Source organism: Oncorhynchus keta, chromosome 23 (assembly GCF_023373465.1).
Source record: "Oncorhynchus keta strain PuntledgeMale-10-30-2019 chromosome 23, Oket_V2, whole genome shotgun sequence".
NCBI classification, from domain to species: Eukaryota; Metazoa; Chordata; class Actinopteri; order Salmoniformes; family Salmonidae; genus Oncorhynchus; species Oncorhynchus keta.
In genome coordinates, this window is record NC_068443.1 from 41,501,585 (window position 1) to 41,524,711 (window position 23,127).

Here is a 23,127-nt window from a genome sequence, read left to right on the forward strand (position 1 = left end):
TCTCAATTGGGTTGAGGTCAGGTGATTGTGGAGGCCAGGTCATCGAATGCAGAACATCACTCTACTTCTTGGTCAAATAGCCCTTACACAGCCTGGAGGTGTGTTTTGGGTCATTAGCCATGCTGGTTAAGTGTGCCTTGAATTCTAAATAAATCACAGAGCGTGTCACCAGCAAAGCACCATCATACCACCTTCTCCATGCTTCACGGTGGGAACCACACATGCGTAGATCATCGGTTCACCTACTCAGCGTCTCACAAAGACAGGGCGGTTGGAACCAAAAATCTCAAATTTGGACTCATCAGACCAAAAGACAGCTTTCCACCAGTCTAATGTCCATTGCTCGTGTTTCTTGGCCCAAGCAAGTCTCTTTATTATTGGTGTCCTTTAGTAGTGGTTTCTTTGCAGCAGTTCGACCATGAAGGCCTGACCATGAAGGCCTGATGTGTCTGTTACTTGAACTATGAAGCATTTATTTGGGCTGCAATCTGAGGTGCAGTTAATTGCAGATTTCTGAGGCTGGTAACTAATGAAATGATCCTCTCAGCAGAGGTAACTCTGGGTCTTCCTTTTCTGTGGCGGTTCTCATGAGTGCCAGTTTCATCATAGTGCTTGATGGTTTTTGCGACTGCACTTGAAGATGCGCCCAACGTTCTTGAAATGTATGTCTTAAAGTAATGATGGACTGTCATTTCTCTTTGCTTATTTGAGCTGTTTTTGCCATAATATGGACTTAGCCCTATTTGGCAAAAGACCATTTTCTTCATACCACCTCTACTTTGTCACAACACAAGTGATTGGCTCAAACACATTAAGAAGGAAAGAAATTCCACAAATTAACTTTTAATTCGGCTGACTACCTGTTATGCGAGTGCAGCAAGGAGCCACGGTAAGGTGCTAAGCTAGCATTAAATGTATCTTATAAAAAACAATCAATCTTAACATAATCACTAGTTAACTACACATGGTTTATGATATTACTAGTTTATCTAGCTTGTCCAGCGTTGCATATAATCGATGCGGTGCCTGTTCAATTTATCATTGAATAACAGCCTACTTCGCCGAATGGGTGATTTAACAAGTGCATTCGCAAAAAAAGCACGGTCGTTGGACCAATGTGTACCTAACCATAAACATCAATGCCTTTTCTTAAAATCAATACAAGCATAGATTTTTAAACCTGCATATTTAGTTAATATCGCCTGCTAACATTCTTTTAACTAGGGAAATTGTCACTTCTCTTGCGTTCTGTGCAACAGAGTCAGGGTATATGCAGCAGTTTGGGCTGCTTGGCTGGTTGCAAACTGTGTGAAGACCATTTCTTCCTAACAAAGACAGCCAACTTCGCCAAGCGGGGGATGATTTAACAAAAGCACATTTGCGAAATAAGCACTGTCGTTGGACCAATGTGTACCTAACCATAACATCAATGCCTTTCTTAAAATCAGTACACAGAAGTATATATTTTTAAACCTGCATATTTAGTTAAAATAAATTCATGTTAGCAGGCAATATTAAACTAGGGAAATTGTCACTTCTCTTGCGTTCTCTTGCATTCATTGCATGCAACAGTTTGGGCCGCCTGGCTCGTTCCGAACTAATTTGCCAGAATTTTACGTAATTATGACTTAACATTGAAGGTTGTGCAATATAACAGCAATATTTAGACTTATGGATGCAACCCGTTAGATAAAATACAGAATGGTTCCATATTTCACTGAAACGTTTTGTTTTCGAAATTATAGTTTCTGGATTTGACCATATTAATGACCTAAGGCTCGTATTTCTGTGTGTTATTATAATTAAGTCTATGATTTGATAGAGCAGTCTGACTGAGCGATGGTAGGCAGCCGCAGGCTCGTAAGCATTCATTCAAACAGCACTTTACTGCGTTTGCCAGCAGCTCTTTGCAATGCTTCAAGCATTGTGCTATTTATGACTTCAAGGCTGTCAACTCCCGAGATTATGCTGGCAGTACTAAAGTACCTAATTAGAACATCCAATAGTCAAAGGTATATGAAATACAAATGGTATAGAGAGAAATAGTCCTATAATAACTACAACCTAAAACTCTTTACCTGGGACTATTGAAGACTCATGTTAAAAGGAACCACCAGCTTCATATCTTCTGAGCAAGGAACTTAAACAGTAGCTTTTTTTTTTACATGGCACATATTGCACTTTTACTTCCTTCTCTAACACTTTGGTTTTGCATTATTTATTTGAGACTAAATAGATTTTATTTATGTATTATATTAAGTTAAAATAAGTGTTCATTCAGTATGCTTGTAATTGTCATTATTACATATATATATTATAATAATAATCGCTGATTAATCGGTATCGGCCTTTTTGGTCCTCCAATAATCGGTGTCGGTGTTGAAAAATCATAATCGGTCGACCTCTTATTACATGATTCCATATGTGTCATTTCACAGTTTTGATGTCTTCACTATTCTACAATGTTGAAAAATAGTAATAAAAAAATAGAGTACCCTGGAATGAGTATGTGGAGAAAGCCATCTAAGAATAGAAGAAACCAGATGTTTTTTTCCATTGTCATGGTATTGTCATTTTGTCACGCACATGACGAAAAGACTCTGACAATGTATCCTTCTCTCGTTTAGACCACGATCATTTGGGATGCTCACACAGGGGAGGCCAAGCAGCAATTTCCCTTTCACTCAGCGCCGGCCCTGGACGTGGACTGGCAGAGCAACAACACGTTTGCCTCCTGCAGCACGGACATGTGCATCCATGTGTGTAAGCTGGGCCAGGACCGGCCAGTCAAGACCTTCCAGGGACACACGGTAATACGTGAGACTGGACTGGCTCTCTGGCCTGGGTGCATCTCAATAGTCTCTTCTCCCTGTCACGTTAACACTGGTTTTGTTAACATAGGCAGACCAATTCTGATCTTTTGTTCAGTTATTTGCAAAATATCTAATCTGATTGGTCAAACGATCTGAATTAGCCTGCCTGTGTAAACGCAGCCATTGTGACTGACATTGATTAATCTCAGTAGTCTAAAGTGGCACCCTCTGGTTCAAACGCATTGATCTGAATATAGAGGATAGGTGAAAGCTTTTGCCCATCCTGTTTCGTCACATCACTGCAGGAAGTGCCTTTGTACGTGCACCCTGTTTGTGCACGACCCATGTTATAAAGTTCACGCAATGTTTCCTTGTATCCTCCCCCCCCTCATAACCCCTTTGACTTTTCCCTCTAGAATGAAGTGAACGCAATCAAGTGGGATCCTACGGGGAGTCTGCTGGCCTCCTGCTCCGACGACATGACACTCAAGGTCAGGACACACAGCTCACACACAACTTCCTAACTACTGCCAAATATGTAATTTCATGGAGTAGGAACGGTACAAAATAAGTGTTATCGGGGTCCACTTTGGGCTGTAGTTTATAAGCCGTAACTAGAATCTCTTCTTCCCAAGTCGGTTCATATAATTGATTGGAGTCCTCACGTCTCTTTCTCTCTCTCTCCTCTCCCCTCCATCTCTACCAGATCTGGAGTATGAAGCAGGACTCGTGTGTCCACGACCTGCAGGCCCACAGTAAGGAGATCTACACCATCAAGTGGAGCCCCACGGGGCCTGGAACCAACAACCCCAATGCCAATCTGATGCTGGCCAGGTAATATAAGGCTAGGAACCACTCCAACTCCCAGCCTGCCTCTGGGGTTTGGGCTAAAAAGGGGTTTTGTGTCAAACAAATGCCTTTAGGATCTGTACGTGATGTAGTATGGAGTCATGTATGTTCATTCTATGCTTCTCAATCTGTTACGTTCTGTTTGCCCCAACTGAATAGATCCCAGGATAGTCACTGGAATCAAATGAAAGTGAATGGTTCTCTCTCTCTTTCCTCTCTCTTCCTTTCTCTCTTTCCTCTCCTCCTCTCCTTGTACTCTCCTAAATTGCTTCGGGGCACTGCACTGGGGCTGACCCTGTACTCCCTCCAGAGTGTGTCTGCTTTTCTGTGGCTTCTTGGAGGTTAGGAGCAGAGCAAAAGATGCATTTCCTTTCCAAGATGGACTAAAGTCTTATTCCATCTCCCTCCCAGTGCGTCGTTTGACTCGACTGTGCGCCTGTGGGACGTGGAGCGCGGCGTGTGCATCCACACGCTCACCCGCCACCAAGAGCCCGTCTACAGTGTGGCCTTCAGCCCCGACGGGCGCCACCTAGCCAGCGGCTCCTTCGACAAGTGTGTCCACATCTGGAACACACAGGTACAGGATGGACTGACACACACACACACACACACACACACACACACACACACACACTTCTCACTCATACGTCATTCACATCTCAAGACCAACTGTTTATTGCAGGGCTGGTCTGATGGTCGATGCATGGGTTTGAATATTTAGGTCCAAATCCTAACTTGAGATGTGAGCGCAAAACTCTGACTTTCACGTAAATCATGCGTTGATTTCAACCGGTGATTTGTTCGAACTATTCTCAAGTAAGGATTCAGGCCTAAGTGAGATGCGTGTAAAACATGATTGAAATGGACTTGTCCCCAGTTCTCCTGCTTATCATTGTTTTGCTGATCACATCCGTCTGTCTGTCCGTACAGACGGGTGCTTTAGTTCACAGCTACAGGGGAACGGGGGGCATCTTCGAGGTGTGCTGGAACGCCACGGGGGATAAAGTGGGAGCCAGCGCGTCAGACGGATCAGTAAGTCACCAGCCGCCTCTTCATGACCAGGAGTTAGTTTCCTGATTTCAGAAGGAACAAATATTAGACCACAGTTAAAAGCTGTATCTAGGGTCCCAAGTTTTTTTTCTGGCTTCATTTATGGTCACTGATCACCTATTAGTGACGCCTATATATGGATGATGGCACTGTGCTAATAGCAACTCGCATGCCCAGCCCACCTTAGAATCTGTCTTTTTTCAGCCATCTATGTCCTGTGTTTTTGAGGTGCCAAATCCAATTCTCACTTCAATCTCGCTGGATTTATTGCTTTCATTCTACTCATCATACTATTTCATACCTGTTGTCCCCCCGTTAACGTTACGACCGGGAAACCTGTCGAACACACCCCGGGAATGGCTGAAATGGGCTCAATGGAATTCATCGTCTTTCCAGTGAATCTATATGAACGCTAAAGCTTCGTCAGGGATTTAACACATCTCGGCACTTGCATTACACACAAAAGTTCTCATTTGATACAGTTGAAATGTTTGCAAATTAGATGAGCTGAAATGAAACAAATTTCCGAATGTGAACACTGATTATAGTGATATTTTATCTGATCTCTCAAACAATGTAAAGTGTGTATACTGTAGATGGGTGTAATCTAGAGCCGAGCGTGTTGATTTTTTTAATCAGAGCGTATCCTGCTATTGACATGCTTGTTGAATTATGCAACAGAACGTGACAACAGTTTTTAAAGAGGCAGTCTAGAAAAGACACGGAGGACGTTTTTGTGGTTGTAAGCCCTATTCCACCTAGGGTTGTGGCAGTCCTGAAATTGTCAGCCAGTGACCGTCAAGCAAATGACTGCCAGGCTCACAGTAATTGACCGTTAATTAGCATAACCAAGTTTAGCATCTCCTGGCTTCCACACACATCTTACAAGCCACTGACGCAAACCTTTGGAACGTGTACTTTTTAAAAAAGTCTTAAGAAATCTATTTACTTCTTAAGCGCACCCGACACGCAGACGTCCCATCTAGCCATCTGGAAATGCAAATGCGCTACGCTAAATGCTAATAGCACTCGTTAAAACTCAAACGTTCATTAAAACACACATGCAGGGTACTGAATTAAAGCTACACTCGTTGTGAATCCAGCCAACTAGTCAGATTTTTTAAATGCTTTTCGGCGAAAGCATGAGAAGCTATTATCTGATAGCATGCAACACCCCAAAATACCTGAAGGGGACGTAAACAAAATAATTAGCATAGCCGGCGCTACACAAAACGCAGAAATAAAATATAAAACATTCATTACCTTTGACGATCTTCTTTATTGGCACTCCTAGATGTCCCATAAACATCACTATTGGGTCTTTTTTTCCCGATTAAATCGGTCCATATATAGCCTAGATATCGATCTATGGAGTGTGTGATCTAGGAAAAAACAGCGTTTTAAAACGCAACGTCATTTTTTTTTATTAAAAAAGTTGACGATAAACTTTCACAAAACACTTCGAAATACTTTTGTAATCCAACTTTAGGTATTAGTAAACGTTAATAATATATCAAATTGATCACGGGGCGATGTGTATTCAATAGCTCCACGTCTTAAAATCATGGTCGGAAATTTCTCATCCAAAACATCCTGTCGGAGACAGGAAGGAATGGGCTCTCTCTCACTCGTTTGACCAAGAAACAAAGGCCAGGCAATTGACAAGACTGGCGACATCCTGTGGAAGCTGTAGGACTTGCAATCTTAGCCCCATGTAATTTAGTTTCCCATAAACAATACATACAAGTGGCGCATTGATATATTTTCCAGATTTTGGTGATCAGTTTTTCTTCCGCTTTTCGATGAAACACACGTTATGTTATAGTCACAGCCGTGATTTAACCAGTTTTAGAAACGTCAAGAGTGTTTTCTATCCACACATACTAATCATATGCATATACTTATATTCCTGGCATGAGTAGCAGGACGCTGAAATGTTGCGCGATTTTTAACAGAATGTTCGAAAAAGTAGGGGGTAGGCTTAACAGGTTTTAATATAGTCTACGCAATCACAATAAATTCATGATTTATTTTAGACCGGTCTAAAGAAACACGATATGAAGAAAATGTAGTCTATTTCAGAAGAACAGAATAGCATACTCTGAGTTGTCCTTATGTTAGGTCCTGATCTGGCTATGCCATATGGCTGTGGGCTACACTAGTTCATTTAGCAGATTTGCTTAGAATTCCATGGCTTTATTTTTTAAAATTATTTTATAGTATGAAGAATACAATTGAACATAGCTTAATAAAATAGAAACAACATTTTCTCAATGATTCCAGAGGAAGTGCGCACATGCGACTATTCTGTGTCGAGCGGTTAACAAAGAAATGGTATATGCTTAACTTTAAGTGTGATACAAAGGTTGGGCTATATGTTTTGATGTTTAAGACATTCTAAGCATGCTGCATGATGAGACTAATGATGATTTGGAAAAAAGTTGGAATCTGCACACCATCAGTCTCCCATTCACAATTTGACAAGCACTTGATAATATTCTCACCAGGCCTTGAATTTCCCGACGGAATCCCCCTTGTGTGGCCCTTTTAAAAAAATCTATGCCTCTTGCGGCCAAAGTGGCCATTGTGCCCTTGGCCTGAATATGATAGCCTAATTGTAATTCCCTTCTCATGGCTGCCATGCTCCGACGCACCTCTCAAGGGAAAACGGAGCGCTGAGTACCAGGCAGTAAGCAAGTTTGGTAGGTTGCTAATGACCATCCGCAACATCAGAGCTTGGAGAAGCCTAGTTGCCGTGACTGAACGGTCACGTTGAATTTGACTGCTGTCATGACTCGTGGTCCCATGTGGCTCAGTTGGTAGAGCATGCCCAGGGTTGTGGGTTCGATTCCCGCTGGGGACCAGTACTGAGAAAATGTATGCACTCACTACCACTGTAAGTCGCTCTGGATAAGTCTGCGAAATGACAAATGTAACAATGTGACACACAATATAAAATAAATACTTGAAAATAGACTTGAATATACATTCTCTTTCCATGACAGACTGACCAGGTGAATGCTATGATCCCTTATTGATGTCACCTGTTAAATCCACTTCAATCAGTTTAGATGGAGGGGAGGAGACATGTTAAAAAATGATTTTTAAGCCCTGAGACATGGTTTGTGTGCGCCAGGTGCCCCGGTTTGTGTCAAGAACTGAAATGCAGCTGTTTTTTTCACGCTCAACAGTTTCCCGTGTGTATCAAGAATGGTCCACCACTCAAAGGACTTCGAGCCAACTTTACACAACTGTTGAAAGCATCAAAATGGGCCAGCATCCCTGTGGAATGCTTTCGACACCTATGTCCTGACGCAATAAGGCTGTTCTGAGGGCAAAAGGGGAGGGGGTGCAACTCAATATTAGGAAAGTGTACCTAATGTTTGGTAAACTCAGTGTCTCATTGAAAACCTGAATTCCCACCAATATCCTTAAACTTGATTCATTATTTGTCCGTTCCAGTAAAATGTTTTATGTGCTATAATTCATTAAATACATGATGGATTTAAGACATTCAAACGGTTCCATTGTCCAACTGTTTCATAAAAAAATATGTATTGTTATTATTTATTTTTTATCGTGGCAAATGATCTCTAGATGTAGGTCCTCAGTTGGTAGAGCATGGCACTAGCAATGCATGGCACTAGCAATGCCAAGACCAACAGAAATATAACTACCCAACCAGTTTTCAGTATCTGCTTTATTCATCATGTGTCAGTATTACAGCTAGAGCAGTAAACAATGTTTATTTTTATGTCAATAGTTGCAGCTGTGGAGCAATTAATCAAACAGATAGTTTGTCAATAGGCTTGAGCATCTACGGATAATCTGTAAGGGATTGTCCTAGTGCAGTGAGACCCACCACCAATTATCTCCTTTCATAATGCAGTGTCTATTGACGGGGACGGTTAGGAAGTCGATAGCTATCGTTCTGACTGGACTTGAGAGGTTTTACACATTGGCACAGCTGAGTTTTAAAATTGAATAATGAAAGGAAGTGTTTTTCAGCAGTGGAAACAGCACTACTTAGACTAATAATGGATGTGTGTTTCTTATTGTTAAGGCCAGGGGTTTCTCTGGTCACATGGTCAGAAAAAAACAACCTTGCCCTGCTCATTGCATTTGACCTTTAACCTCTCCCTCTCCGTTCCAGGTTTGTGTACTAGACCTGAGGAAATGACGCTCGTTTGGGGAGCCATGGACCGACTACGAATGTGTACATAGCCAAAATGACTGTCCCAGCCTGTCGTCTACACTGCTGTAGTCCCATCAGAAGCCATGGCCCATCATCACAACCACCACCATTACCATCACAGCCAAACAGAGCACCCCAACACCCCCATAAACACACAGACTACCCCTCCAGAGAAGAGGTCAAACTAACCCCCAGCAAAGGGGATCTGGACTTCCCTCAAGTCCGACTCAGACCCACAGGAGAGAAAAATGACTATTATGGTCACGGAGACAAAAATCATATTGAAGAGAAGAGGACCCATTGCATACATACCAAAATATCTGCAATTTGTTTTATTTATTTATTTTTTATCCTTTATACCAGAAATGAGAAATGTTAAGCTTTTTTCCCCCCCACGTTGTTGGTGTGTGCATATTGTACATGTCCACATTTTTTGTTGTCCTGTGGCCATTTTGTTTTGCTGTAGGTTTGTGTTACATGTCGAGAGAGGTAAGGTCAGTAGGATTTTTTTTCTCTTAAATTTGGGTTTCAAACGGATATTGGGAGAAATCATTCATTTTGGCACTGTCCATGCATGTTTTTGTGGTTCACAAATACATTGAACAACAACATATATATTTATAAAGTTGAAATAGGTTCATTTGTTTTCAATTCAAAGCTTCAAACAATTAAATTCAAAGTTTTTTTTTTCAGTTTACCAAAATCCTTTTATTAAACATTTTTGGGAGAGCAGCTAGTGGGGATTAAAGGTGCCATGTGCATACTTGTACTTCTTATTACCTTTAAATGGCTTCAGGTGTGCAAAACTGTTAGCTTAGTAGATATCTGAGAATTCTAATAAACTCTTGGACTAAAGATCATCACTGCAACTACTAGAAAGCCCCATCCTCTTACATTCTAACTACATGTGATGTTAGATTTGAGTGTAATGGATTGGTTAGGGGAAGTTGCAGACACTGATATAAGGTCAGTTTGGGGTTTTCTCCCGTAATGGCTATGGCTAGGATTGGGGGATGGTAAGCTGATCCTCGATCTGTGCCTCCGGGGAGCTTTTAGCCAGAATATAGGGATGGCAGGGCTTTGGGTAGCTCATGAATGACAGGACAACCCACATTCAAAGCCACAATGTCCTACAGGCGGGTTGTGTTCAGTAGGACACTAAGTAGCAACAAGTTTTGCAATGGAAAAACACGTGTTTCACTTTGGACACGTTCAATTAGAACCTCCACGTTTCAGAACGATTTCTCCCTATTGAACACTCCCTGTATCCTGATTGGTTGATAGAGGATGTGACCATTAACATCTGAGCTGTGCTATTCACGATATTTTGTACCTCCACTGTCCATTGCGTGCTAAGCTAACAAATGCTAAATGATAATCAGACTAAGCCATCACTTAAGTTTAGTTTTTGCTTTGTTTTGTTGACCGGTCATGCTTGGTAATTAATCTGGACATACTGTAGCTGTCTTGATTTCAGCAGTAACACCTGCATAGAGTGGTGTGTACTGTACAGAGGACCTTCATAGCACCTACATAAGTATTACGCCGGCCCTTTCAAATGTCTGCAGTCAGTTTCAACCATGCTTCCTTCAATCGACAACCAACTCATCACATTTGATATGTTAATGCTGGGCAACCTTATTGCAATTTGTCATGTTGAACAAAATGTTTATGATTGTCATTGACTGTTGATGTCTGGGATCTAGTGATGTTTATGTTGATGTCTTCAGGTGTCATGTTTAGGTGGTTGACTCCGACGTCAAAGTTAGCCGGTAGTTTTCGGACCCGAAAGAGGTCTAAAGGCATCCGCATGCTTCAGTTTGCCTGGCGGCTAGCCAAAGTCGGCTAGGCGAACTGAACAAGTGTGCTCGTATACTTCCGTAAAAGACCTTCACTTTTAAAAAATTAAACAAGCGGCAATAGTACTGTTTGTCCATTTTGAGACACCGTAGCCAGTATACACTTTCTCAAAATAATCCAAATTAATCTAAGATCTAAATCCTGAGTTATTATTATTTATTTATTTTTTACCTTTGTTTAACTAGGCAAGTCAGTCAATTCTTATTTTCAATGACGGCCTAGGAACAGTGGGTTAACTGCCTAGTTCAGGGGCAGAACAGATTTTTACCTTGTCAGTTTGGGAATTCGATCTGGCAACCTTCCGGTTACTAGTCCAACACTAACCAATAGGTTAAATCTATCATTAATTTTTGCAGAGGAGATCTTAGATATAAAATTGTGCGACTAAGATATTTGGTGCAGTATTTCTCAATGAAAAAATGTGCATGAAAATGAGTTGTCTCGTTTAATGTCAACAGACGTCACTGAAGAATACTGTTCTTCAGGATGTTGACCAATCACTGACGAACAGGTGTAGACTTCAGCTACCAACCTCTGCTTTTCTCAAGAAAATATTGTGTGCCTGGAAAAACCCTTACTGAAGTCCAAAATGAACAAAAACATCACAAAATGTCATAATATATGCACAAATGCCTCCGAACTGTTTCGGCTGGGAAGCATGCGGACGCCTTTACACGAGATTAGTCTACGTTCCAAGACTACTTTTTCAGTTCTATAAACATCTGACAAAGTTAGATTTTTGGAGTGAACCATTGCTTTAAGTGTTCTGTTTTAGGACACAATGCTGTGTCTGCTCTTTGGTCGTGGTTTTAAAAGTGATTTTGTGCACAGCACCAACACAGGCTGTGTTGAGGCCTATGCATGGATAGACAGCGTTTTTGTTTTGTGGTGTTTCAGAAGGTGCAGGTTTTTTTATTTTTTTTAAGCCTTTTTTCCCCTTGTGTTTTATTATTTTTTGCAGGGAGATTAGTTGAGATGAGAAGTGGACTTTGGGACATATATGACTTCATGTAACTACATATAATATATCTGTGACATCACAGGCAATTCTTTTTATATGCCACTCAAGTGCAAGGGTGGTTTAAAAAAAAAAAAAATTAACTCTTGAAGACATGCTTGGAAAATGTGGTGGTACTTTACATCATGTGGGTCTTTTACCATGAGAAATGGTTCTTTATAAAATACCATTAAACGGTCATAGCTATAAAAGAGAAGAGCAGCCCTAAGACTGGGTTTATATGTTATTTTTTTCCTGCACTTAAGAATAATGCGTAACAGGGAGATGTTTAAACCAGGGTTGTCGTCAATTCTATTTTGATTCATTCTGTAAGTGAAATTTCAATTCAAGAATTGAAAAAAAAATTCCTCATTCTAAATGAATGCCACTTTTTTTTTTTTTCATTCTTGAATTGGAATTTCAGTTCATCCCATAAATGTAATTTTGAGTTGACTCCCAACCCTGGTTGGCACATCCAGACAATGCTCGTGGTTTTATTTCACTCTCAGCTGAACGTGTGCAGTAGTTCCGTTAAAAAGGAAGGGGAAATAGTAGTGTCTGAACTGTTGACTTATTGGTTACACATTGGATCCAGGCCAATTTCATGGCATTCCAAAATCCCATAACTTAGCCCTAGCTATCATCCTGTCGCTTTAAAACACCAATGTTGTTTTTTGTTGTCTTTTCAAAGGCCTCCTTTGCGATTTTCTTTCTCAGAATGTCACTTGTTTTACAAACAAATTTTGTACAGAAGCTAAGAGTATTTTGACGTTTTCTTTAATATAATCAACAGTGAGTGGATTGTACCATGATGACACGATTTATTATGAAGTCTATGACAGTGGAATGGTATTTTATAACCCTTTTGTTTTTAAAAAGAGATGCTTTTTACACTGCATTCAAGTGTTTGCTATTTTTTTTTTGTTCCTACCTAAAAGTACTAATTCTATCTTTGCTATGTCTAAAAAGCCCTTGAAGGTTTTGTACTCTTTGGAAACTTTTATAATTCAGATTTATTTGTAGCTATGTATGCAAAAATGAACAAAAACAATAAATCTCAACTTTAACAAGGACGTGTCATAACACCCTGGACCATGTAAATACCTGTTTGCAGATTTTTTTTTGTTCCATGTTGTCTTTGCCCTCACCCTTATGTTCTCTCTCTCATATGGTTGCTGAGACTCTCTCTGCAACCTACGCATTTGACTGTTGTAATATCACTCAGATCTTTGAAACGTCTAGAATAAAATCTATTTTGATAATAGCCAAGTGGTTTTTCTGTTGACTTGCTTTGTTCCTCATGACACCTAGAGGGCCTTCTGTTGTATTGCATTCTCCCTCAATGTACAGTTAGTGACAATCCGCAGTAGAAACAATAACTAAGTGGCCTCCCCACCCCGGTTCGGTAAAAAGATGAGGGGTTAGGCTGGAGAAATGTTATCTCAAATTGTAGACCAAGCTATGGATACAAGGATTGACCATCTATGGTAGCAACGTTTTAGTTTAAACTGTGTTTTGAGGCGGTTTGACATATAAAAAAAATCATTTACAAGCTTATATTTTGGGTTCTGATGGGGTACGACAGTCGAACTAAGCTCATGAGTCGTAAATATCAATTTATAAGTTTAAAAAATAATTGATCATGTTTATTGTAGCAACTGCTGGTTTCTCATTTAATGGTATCCATATCCCTTATAGCCATAGGTGCTGGTTGTGTATAGTACTCTACCCGTGGTCATGGTACATGGCACAATGTCTTGAGCACTTTCGGGTCTTGTGATGTTTGCATGCTCTAAATCCAGGCTACAAATTAAGGAAACATGCAGACCAGAAGACCGCATAGCCTGCATTTTTAAAAGGCCAGTGACTGCCATCTAGTGGTCAAAAGTTATGAAATTGGGAAGTTAAAGGTACTACACAATTTCTCCCCTATGTGGAAGCTAGGTGAATTCCAACAGCACTCAATTCTCCCTCCCCAGAATACAATTTCAGTAACATGGCAGAGACTCCCACTTGAGCCTTTCTGTTTTGGTCTTCCAGCTTCAAACAGCTGTAAAAACTATTTTTGTTATTAAAAATATATTTCACAGATGGTAAAATTATATCCTACACTATTCAGTGCTTGTTTTCTCACTTAAACTGAAATTGAGCGAACAGTGTAGAATTTTAGCAACCAGGAAAATTACAGCGGTTTCTACATTGGCTGCTTGCCCCGGTTTCCATTAAATAACACAGCCACAAAGTAAAAACCGTTTTCGCATTTTTCTGGTCCAGCGGGAGAAATGAATTAGCGAATGTCACAGCCAATTACAAAAATGACGAGTCGACTTTAAAGAGGCAATCTGGGATTGCGACATTTGAGGACATTTAATGAGCGACTGCCTTTCAAAAGCAACAAATCCCTTCGAAAATGGCCTATGTGGCATCGATTTGAGTCAGAAACAGTTATTTCGAGTGTCAAAATGGACTACAAACTGTAAACAGGATCATTTTGGTCATGAAGTCAGCCTTGCCTACTAAAACGGAGTTTGGAACATCACTGCGTCACAATGGGTAAATGGAGGTTGGGTTTTGATTTGACCATGTCCATTTGCCCACTAACATGGGGTGAACAGTTGCGGTGATTGCCCTCTATCCAATAGCATAGACAGTAAGACAGACCTGCCCAGCAGCTCTGACTTTGTTTACATATGACAACACGTTGCGCATTTTTTAAACTTCAGAAATACTGCACCAAACACCTCAGTTAAATGTCAAATTGAGCAATTAAAACATTATTGGCAAAAATGTCGACATTAATTGCAAAATACTTGAATTATTTTACATTCATTCTGGCGATTTTGAGGAAGTGAAATAGGCTTTTGCGTCTCATGTGGGACAAATATCATTAGCCAAACGTAGAATAGGTCAGGAAACACACCTCCAAGACTGAAATCACGCAACAGAAAGACACGCAATTGATTATTGAGGAATATAACTTAGACTAAATGCCTCATGAGCTTAGTTCTACTGTTTTACACCATCAGAACCCCAGAAGAAGCTTCCCACTGGTCAATCAACTTTGTTTCCACCCCATTTCATTGAAGTTATGTTGAACCCAAGTGGAATAGACATTGAATTGACATCTGTGCCCAGTGGGTTGTATCCTACTCCACTGTAAACAATGTAATTGTAAGCAAACATTGTTTCGCTTAAAACATGGTATAAACAATATTTTACGGAGGGTCAGTCATTGCATCCATAGTCCATGTCTATGAATTTGAGTGGTTACATTTCTCCAGTGCCATCCCTCAGCTGTTCACCTAAAAAGGTGTCTGAGTGTCCTCTTTGTTGTTTTTTGAAGTGCTCCTTTCCATTTAAGATCATTGGAAGAAAGAGGAATGTCTGGTTAAAAAAATGATCAGAATAAAAATTTGAGGTCAAGTCATTATTGACCTACATAGGCATACATACACAATCAAGTTTAAACAAGTTTGATATTCAAGAGATACCGTTTGGTCTTTGAAAACAGTTGCTTCTGAGTTAATTCACTCCCATTGTTTTTGTGGTGAAATATACCAATGAAAAATAAACTAGGGGGACAAAGTCAGAGAGCATTGGCTTTCTTTATTACAGATAAAGGCTTGTATTGACTGTGACATTGCAAATTCAATTGTAAATTGAAACCTGGGCCCTACTAAAGTGTGAACCTAATATGTCTTCTTTTTTCTGTTCTCAGACTGGTGTCAGGCTGGAGTTTGAGGGCCACGGCTGTGTGCAGAAACATCTATTCTTCTTTCTTGCAGCTCTCTCTGGCGCAGCTTGAAATCAAGTTCCAGTGGGATGTGTTCTGCACACCAAGGTTCCTCCTGGGCCCACCGGCTCTCAGTGTATCCCTGTACAAGGTGCTGCGTGCGACCCTGAGGGGAGCGAGCCACAAGGCCAACCGCAGGCTGGTGCTGCCCCAGTCCCAGTCGGTGCAGCTAGAACCAGAGCCCAGATCCCTCTCGCTGGACCTCACAGCCTTGGCTGAGAACTGGCTTAAAAACCCCTACAGTCAATTTCGAAGGCCCCGTGTGATTCGAATTAGCATAATTATTACTTCATCCAGAGCAACTGGCTGTCAACACTATGTTACTTCATCCAGAGCAACTGGCTGTCAACATTGTATGTTACTTCATCCAGAGCAACTAGCTGTCAACACTGTATGTTACTTCATCCAGAGAAACTGGCTGTCAACACTGTATGTTACAGCATCCAGAGCAACTGGCTGTCAACACTGTATGTTACTTCATCCAGAGAAACTGGCTGTCAACACTGTATGTTACAGCATCCAGAGCAACTGGCTGTCAACATTGTATGTTACTTCATCCAGAGCAACTAGCTGTCAACACTGTATGTTACTTCATCCAGAGAAACTGGCTGTCAACACTATGTTACAGCATCCAGAGCAACTGGCTGTCAACACTGTATGTTACTTCATCCAGAGCAACTGGCTGTCAACACTATGTTACAGCATTCAGAGCAACTGGCTGTCAACACTGCATGTTACTTCATCCAGAGCAACTGGCTGTCAACACTATGTTACTTCATTCAGAGCAACTGGCTGTCAACACTGTGTTACTTCATCCAGAGCAACTGGCTGTCAACACTATGTTACTTCATCCAGAGCAACTGGCTGTCAACACTGTACGTTACTTCATCCAGAGCTACTGGCTGTCAACACTGTGTTACTTCATCCAGAGCAACTGTCTGTCAACACTATGTTACTTCATCCAGAGCAACTGTCTGTCAACACTATGTTACTTCATCCAGAGCAACTGGCTGTCAACACTATGTTACTTCATCCAGAGCAACTGGCTATCAACACCATGTTACTTCATCCAGAGCAACTGGCTGTCAACACTGTATGTTACTTCATCCAGAGCAACTGGCTGTCAACACTGTATGTTACTTCATCCAGAGCAACTGGCTGTCGACACTGTATGTTACAGCATCCAGAGCAACTGGCTGTCAACACTGTATGTTACTTCATCCAGAGCAACTGGCTGTCAACACTATGTTACAGCATTCAGAGCAACTGGCTGTCAACACTGCATGTTACTTCATCCAGAGCAACTGGCTGTCAACACTATGTTACTTCATTCAGAGCAAGTGGCTGTCAACACTATGTTAATTCATCCAGAGCAACTGGCTGTCAACACTATGTTACTTCATCCAGAGCAACTGGCTGTCAACACTGTACGTTACTTCAGCCAGAGCTACTGGCTGTCAACACTGTGTTACTTCATCCAGAGCAACTGGCTGTCAACACTGTGTTACTTCATCCAGAGCAACTGGCTGTCAACACTATGTTACTTCATCCAGAGCAACTGGCTGTCAATACTGTATGCTACTTCATCCAGAGCAACTGGCTATCAACACCATGTTACTTCATCCAGAGCAACTGGCTGTCAACACTGTATGTTACTTCATCCAGAGCAACTGGCTGTCAACACTGTATGTTACTTCATCCAGAGCAACTGGCTGTCAACACTGTACGTTACTTCAGCCAGAGCTACTGGCTGTCAACACTGTGTTACTTCATCCAGAGCAACTGGCTGTCAACACTGTATGTTACGTCAGTCAGAGCAACTGGCTGTCAAGACTGTGCGTTACTTCATCCTGAGCAACTGGCTGTCAACACTGTATGTTACTTCATCCAGAGAAACTAGCTGTCAACACTGTATGTTACTTCATCCAGAGAAACTGGCTATCAACACTGTATGTTACAGCATCCAGAGCAACTGGCTGTCATCACTGTATGTTACTTCATCCAGAGCAACTGGCTGTCAACACTATGTTACAGCATTCAGAGCAACTGGCTGTCAACACTGCATGTTACTTCATCCAGAGCAACTGTCTGTCAACACTATGTTACTTCATTCAGAGCAAGTGGCTGTCAACACTGTATGTTACTTCATCCAGAGCAACTGGCAGTCAGCACTATGTTACTTCATCCAGAGCAACAGGCTGTCAACACTGTACGTTACTTCATCCAGAGCTACTGGCTGTCAACACTGTGTTACTTCATCCAGAGCAACTGGCTGTCAACACTATGTTACTTCATCCAGGGCAACTGTCTGTCAACACCATGTTACTTCATCCAGAGCAACTGGCTGTCAATACTGTATGCTACTTCATCCAGAGCAACTGGCTGTCAACACTATGTTACTTCATCCAGAGCAACTGGCTATCAACACCATGTTACTTCATCCAGAGCAACTGGCTGTCAGTACTGTATTCTACTTAATCCAGAGCAACTGGCTGTCAACACTGTATGTTACTTCATCCAGAGCAACTGGCTGTCAACACTGTACGTTACTTCATCCAGAGCTACTGGCTGTCAACACTGTGTTACTTCATCCAGAGAAACTGGCTGTCAACACTATGTTACTTCATCCAGAGCAACTGGCTGTCAACACTGTATGTTACTTCATCCAGGGCAACTGGCAGTCAGCACTATGTTACTTCATCCAGAGCAACTGTCTGTCAACACTATGTTACTTCATCCAGAGCAACTGGCTGTCAATACTGTATGCTACTTCATCCAGAGCAACTGGCTGTCAACACTATGTTACTTCATCCAGAGCAACTGGCTATCAACACGATGTTACTTCATCCAGAGCAACTGGCTGTCAACACTGTATGTTACTTCATCCAGAGCAACTGGCTGTCAACACTGTATGTTACTTCATCCAGAGCAACTGGCTGTCAACACTGTATGCTACTTCATCCAGAGCAACTGGCTGTCAACACTGTATGTTACTTCATCCAGAACAACTGGCTGTCAACACTGTATGTTACTTCATCCAGAGCAACTGGCAGTCAATACTATGTTACTTCATCCAGAGCAACTGACAGTCAACACTATGTTACTTCATCGAGAGCAACTGGCTGTCAACACTGTACGTTACTTCATCCAGAGCTACTGGCTGTCAACACTGTGTTACTTCATCCAGAGAAACTGGCTGTCAACACTGTATGTTACTTCATCCAGGGCAACTGGCAGTCAGCACTATGTTACTTCATCCAGAGCAACTGGCTGTCAACACTATGTTACTTCATCCAGAGCAACTGTCTGTCAACACTGTATGTTACTTCATCCAGAGCTACTGGCTGTCAACACTGTGTTACTTCATCCAGAGCAACTGGCTGTCAACACTATGTTACTTCATCCAGAGCAACTGGCTGTCAACACCATGTTACTTCATCCAGAGCAACTGGCTGTCAACACTGTATGTTACTTCATCCAGGGCAACTGGCAGTCAGCACTATGTTACTTCATCCAGAGCAACTGGCTGTCAACACTATGTTACTTCATCCAGAGCAACTGTCTGTCAACACTGTATGTTACTTCATCCAGAGCTACTGGCTGTCAACACTGTGTTACTTCATCCAGAGCAACTGGCTGTCAACACTATGTTACTTCATCCAGAGCAACTGGCTGTCAACACCATGTTACTTCATCCAGAGCAACTGGCTGTCAACACTGTATGTTACTTCATCCAGAGCAACTGGCTGTCAACACTGTATGTTACTTCATCCAGAGCAACTGGCAGTCAATACTATGTTACTTCATCCAGAGCAACTGACAGTCAACACTATGTTACTTCATCCAGAGCAACTGGCTGTCAACACTGTACGTTACTTCATCCAGAGCTACTGGCTGTCAACACTGTGTTACTTCATCCAGAGAAACTGGCTGTCAACACTGTATGTTACTTCATCCAGGGCAACTGGCAGTCAGCACTATGTTACTTCATCCAGAGCAACTGGCTGTCAACACTATGTTACTTCATCCAGAGCAACTGTCTGTCAACACTGTATGTTACTTCATCCAGAGCTACTGGCTGTCAACACTGTGTTACTTCATCCAGAGCAACTGGCTGTCAACACTATGTTACTTCATCCAGAGCAACTGGCTGTCAACACCATGTTACTTCATCCAGAGCAACTGGCTGTCAACACTGTATGTTACTTCATCCAGGGCAACTGGCAGTCAGCACTATGTTACTTCATCCAGAGCAACTGGCTGTCAACACTATGTTACTTCATCCAGAGCAACTGTCTGTCAACACTGTATGTTACTTCATCCAGAGCTACTGGCTGTCAACACTGTGTTACTTCATCCAGAGCAACTGGCTGTCAACACTATGTTACTTCATCCAGAGCAACTGGCTGTCAACACCATGTTACTTCATCCAGAGCAACTGGCTGTCAACACTGTATGTTACTTCATCCAGAGCAACTGGCTGTCAACACTGTATGTTACTTCATCCAGAGCAACTGGCTGTCAACACTGTATGTTACGTCATCCAGAGCAACTGGCTGTCAACACTGTATGTTACGTCAGTCAGAGCAACTGGCTGTCAACACTGTATGTTACTTCATCCAGAGCAACTAGTTGTCAACACTGTATATTACTTCATCCAGAGAAACTGGCTGTCAACACTGTACGTTACTTCATCCAGAGCAACTGGCTGTCAATACTGTATGCTACTTCATCCAGAGCAACTGGCTGTCAACACTATGTTACTTCATCCAGAGCAACTGGCTATCAACACCATGTTACTTCATCCAGAGCAACTGGCTATCAACACCATGTTAATTCATCCTGAGCAACTGGCTGTCAACACTGTATGTTACTTCATCCAGAGCAACTGGCTGTCAACACTGTATGGTACTTCATCCAGAGCAACTGGCTGTCAACACTGTATGCTACTTCATCCAGAACAACTGGCTTTCAGTACTGTATTCTACTTCATCCAGAGCAACTGGCTGTCAACACTGTATATTACTTCATCCAGAGCAACTGGCTGTCAACACTGTATGTTACTTCAACCAGAGCAACTGGCTGTCAACACTGTATGTTACTTCATCCAGAACAACTGGCTGTCAACACTGTATGTTACTTCATCCAGAGCAACTGGCTGTCAATACTGTATGCTACTTCATCCAGAGCAACTGGCTGTCAACACTGTATGTTACTTCATCCAGAACAACTGGCTGTCAACACTGTATGTTACTTCATCCAGAGCAACTGGCTGTCAATACTGTATGTTACTTCATCCAGAGCAACTGACTGTCAACACTGTATGTTACTTCATCCAGAACAACTGGCTGTCAACACTGTGTTACTTCATCCAGAGAAACTGGCTGTCAACACTATGTTACTTCATCCATAGCAACTGGCTGTCAATACTGTATGCTACTTCATCCAGAGCAACTGGCTGTCAATACTGTATGCTACTTCATCCAGAGCAACTGGCTGTCAACACTGTATGTTACTTCATCCAGAGCAACTGGCTGTCAACACTGTACGTTACTTCATCCAGAGCAACTGGCTGTCAACACTATATGTTACTTCATCCAGAGCAACTGACAGTCAACAAACACTATGTTACTTCATCCAGAGCAACTGGCTGTCAACACTGTACGTTACTTCATCCAGAGCTACTGGCTGTCAACACTGTGTTACTTCATCCAGAGAAACTGGCTGTCAACACTGTATGTTACTTCATCCAGAGCAACTGGCTGTCAACACTGTATGTTACTTCATCCAGAGCAACTGGCTGTCAATACTGTATGCTACTTCATCCAGAGCAACTGGCTGTCAACACTGTATGTTACTTCATCCAGAGCAACTGGCTGTCAACACTGTACGTTACTTCATCCAGAGCAACTGGCTGTCAATACTATATTACTTCATCCAGAGCAACTGGCTGGCAACACTATGTTACTTCATCCAGAGCAACTGGCTGTCAACACTGTATGTTACTTCATCCAGAGCAACTGGCTGTCAATACTATATTACTTCATCCAGAACAACTGGCTGTCAACACTGTATGTTACTTCATCCAGATTAACTGGCTCTCAACACTGTATGTTACTTCATCCAGAGCAACTGGCTGTCAACACTATGTTACAGCATTCAGAGCAACTGGCTGTCAACACTATGTTACTTCATCCAGAGCAACTGGCTATCAACGCCATGTTACTTCATCCAGAGCAACTGGCTGTCAACACTGTATGTTACTTCATCCAGAGCAACTGGCTGTCGACACTGTATGTTACAGCATCCAGAGCAACTGGCTGTCAACACTGTATGTTACTTCATCCAGAGCAACTGGCTGTCAACACTATGTTACAGCATTCAGAGCAACTGGCTGTCAACACTGCATGTTACTTCATCCAGAGCAACTGGCTGTCAACACTATGTTACTTCATTCAGAGCAAGTGGCTGTCAACACTGTATGTTAATTCATCCAGAGCAACTGGCTGTCAACACTGTATGTTACAGCATCCAGAGCAACTGGCTGTCAACACTGTATGTTACTTCATCCAGAGCAACTGGCTGTCAACACTATGTTACAGCATTCAGAGCAACTGGCTGTCAACACTGCATGTTACTTCATCCAGAGCAACTGGCTGTCAACACTATGTTACTTCATTCAGAGCAAGTGGCTGTCAACACTATGTTAATTCATCCAGAGCAACTGGCTGTCAACACTATGTTACTTCATCCAGAGCAACTGGCTGTCAACACTGTACGTTACTTCAGCCAGAGCTACTGGCTGTCAACACTGTGTTACTTCATCCAGAGCAACTGGCTGTCAACACTGTGTTACTTCATCCAGAGCAACTGGCTGTCAACACTATGTTACTTCATCCAGAGCAACTGGCTGTCAATACTGTATGCTACTTCATCCAGAGCAACTGGCTATCAACACCATGTTACTTCATCCAGAGCAACTGGCTGTCAACACTGTATGTTACTTCATCCAGAGCAACTGGCTGTCAACACTGTATGTTACTTCATCCAGAGCAACTGGCTGTCAACACTGTACGTTACTTCAGCCAGAGCTACTGGCTGTCAACACTGTGTTACTTCATCCAGAGCAACTGGCTGTCAACACTGTATGTTACGTCAGTCAGAGCAACTGGCTGTCAAGACTGTGCGTTACTTCATCCTGAGCAACTGGCTGTCAACACTGTATGTTACTTCATCCAGAGAAACTAGCTGTCAACACTGTATGTTACTTCATCCAGAGAAACTGGCTATCAACACTGTATGTTACAGCATCCAGAGCAACTGGCTGTCATCACTGTATGTTACTTCATCCAGAGCAACTGGCTGTCAACACTATGTTACAGCATTCAGAGCAACTGGCTGTCAACACTGCATGTTACTTCATCCAGAGCAACTGTCTGTCAACACTATGTTACTTCATTCAGAGCAAGTGGCTGTCAACACTGTATGTTACTTCATCCAGAGCAACTGGCAGTCAGCACTATGTTACTTCATCCAGAGCAACAGGCTGTCAACACTGTACGTTACTTCA

General features: G+C 42.0%; 1 protein-coding gene across 5 annotated transcripts in view; it reads left to right on the forward strand.

The window, feature by feature from the left end:
* The window catches only part of LOC118402345 (F-box-like/WD repeat-containing protein TBL1XR1), a 46,552-nt gene extending 33,524 nt beyond the window's left edge, over nt 1-13,028 (forward strand). For all 5 annotated transcript variants that reach the window (XM_052477235.1, XM_052477232.1, XM_052477234.1 and 2 more), the window contains 6 exons: nt 2,628-2,810; nt 3,230-3,304; nt 3,520-3,647; nt 4,074-4,239; nt 4,593-4,694; nt 8,866-13,028. In XM_052477235.1, the coding sequence (XP_052333195.1) occupies nt 2,628-2,810; nt 3,230-3,304; nt 3,520-3,647; nt 4,074-4,239; nt 4,593-4,694; nt 8,866-8,892 (681 nt within the window). In that variant the 3' untranslated portion in view covers nt 8,893-13,028. The remainder of the gene's footprint in view (nt 1-2,627; nt 2,811-3,229; nt 3,305-3,519; nt 3,648-4,073; nt 4,240-4,592; nt 4,695-8,865) is intronic.
* Nucleotides 13,029-23,127: the final 10,099 nt, after the last annotated feature.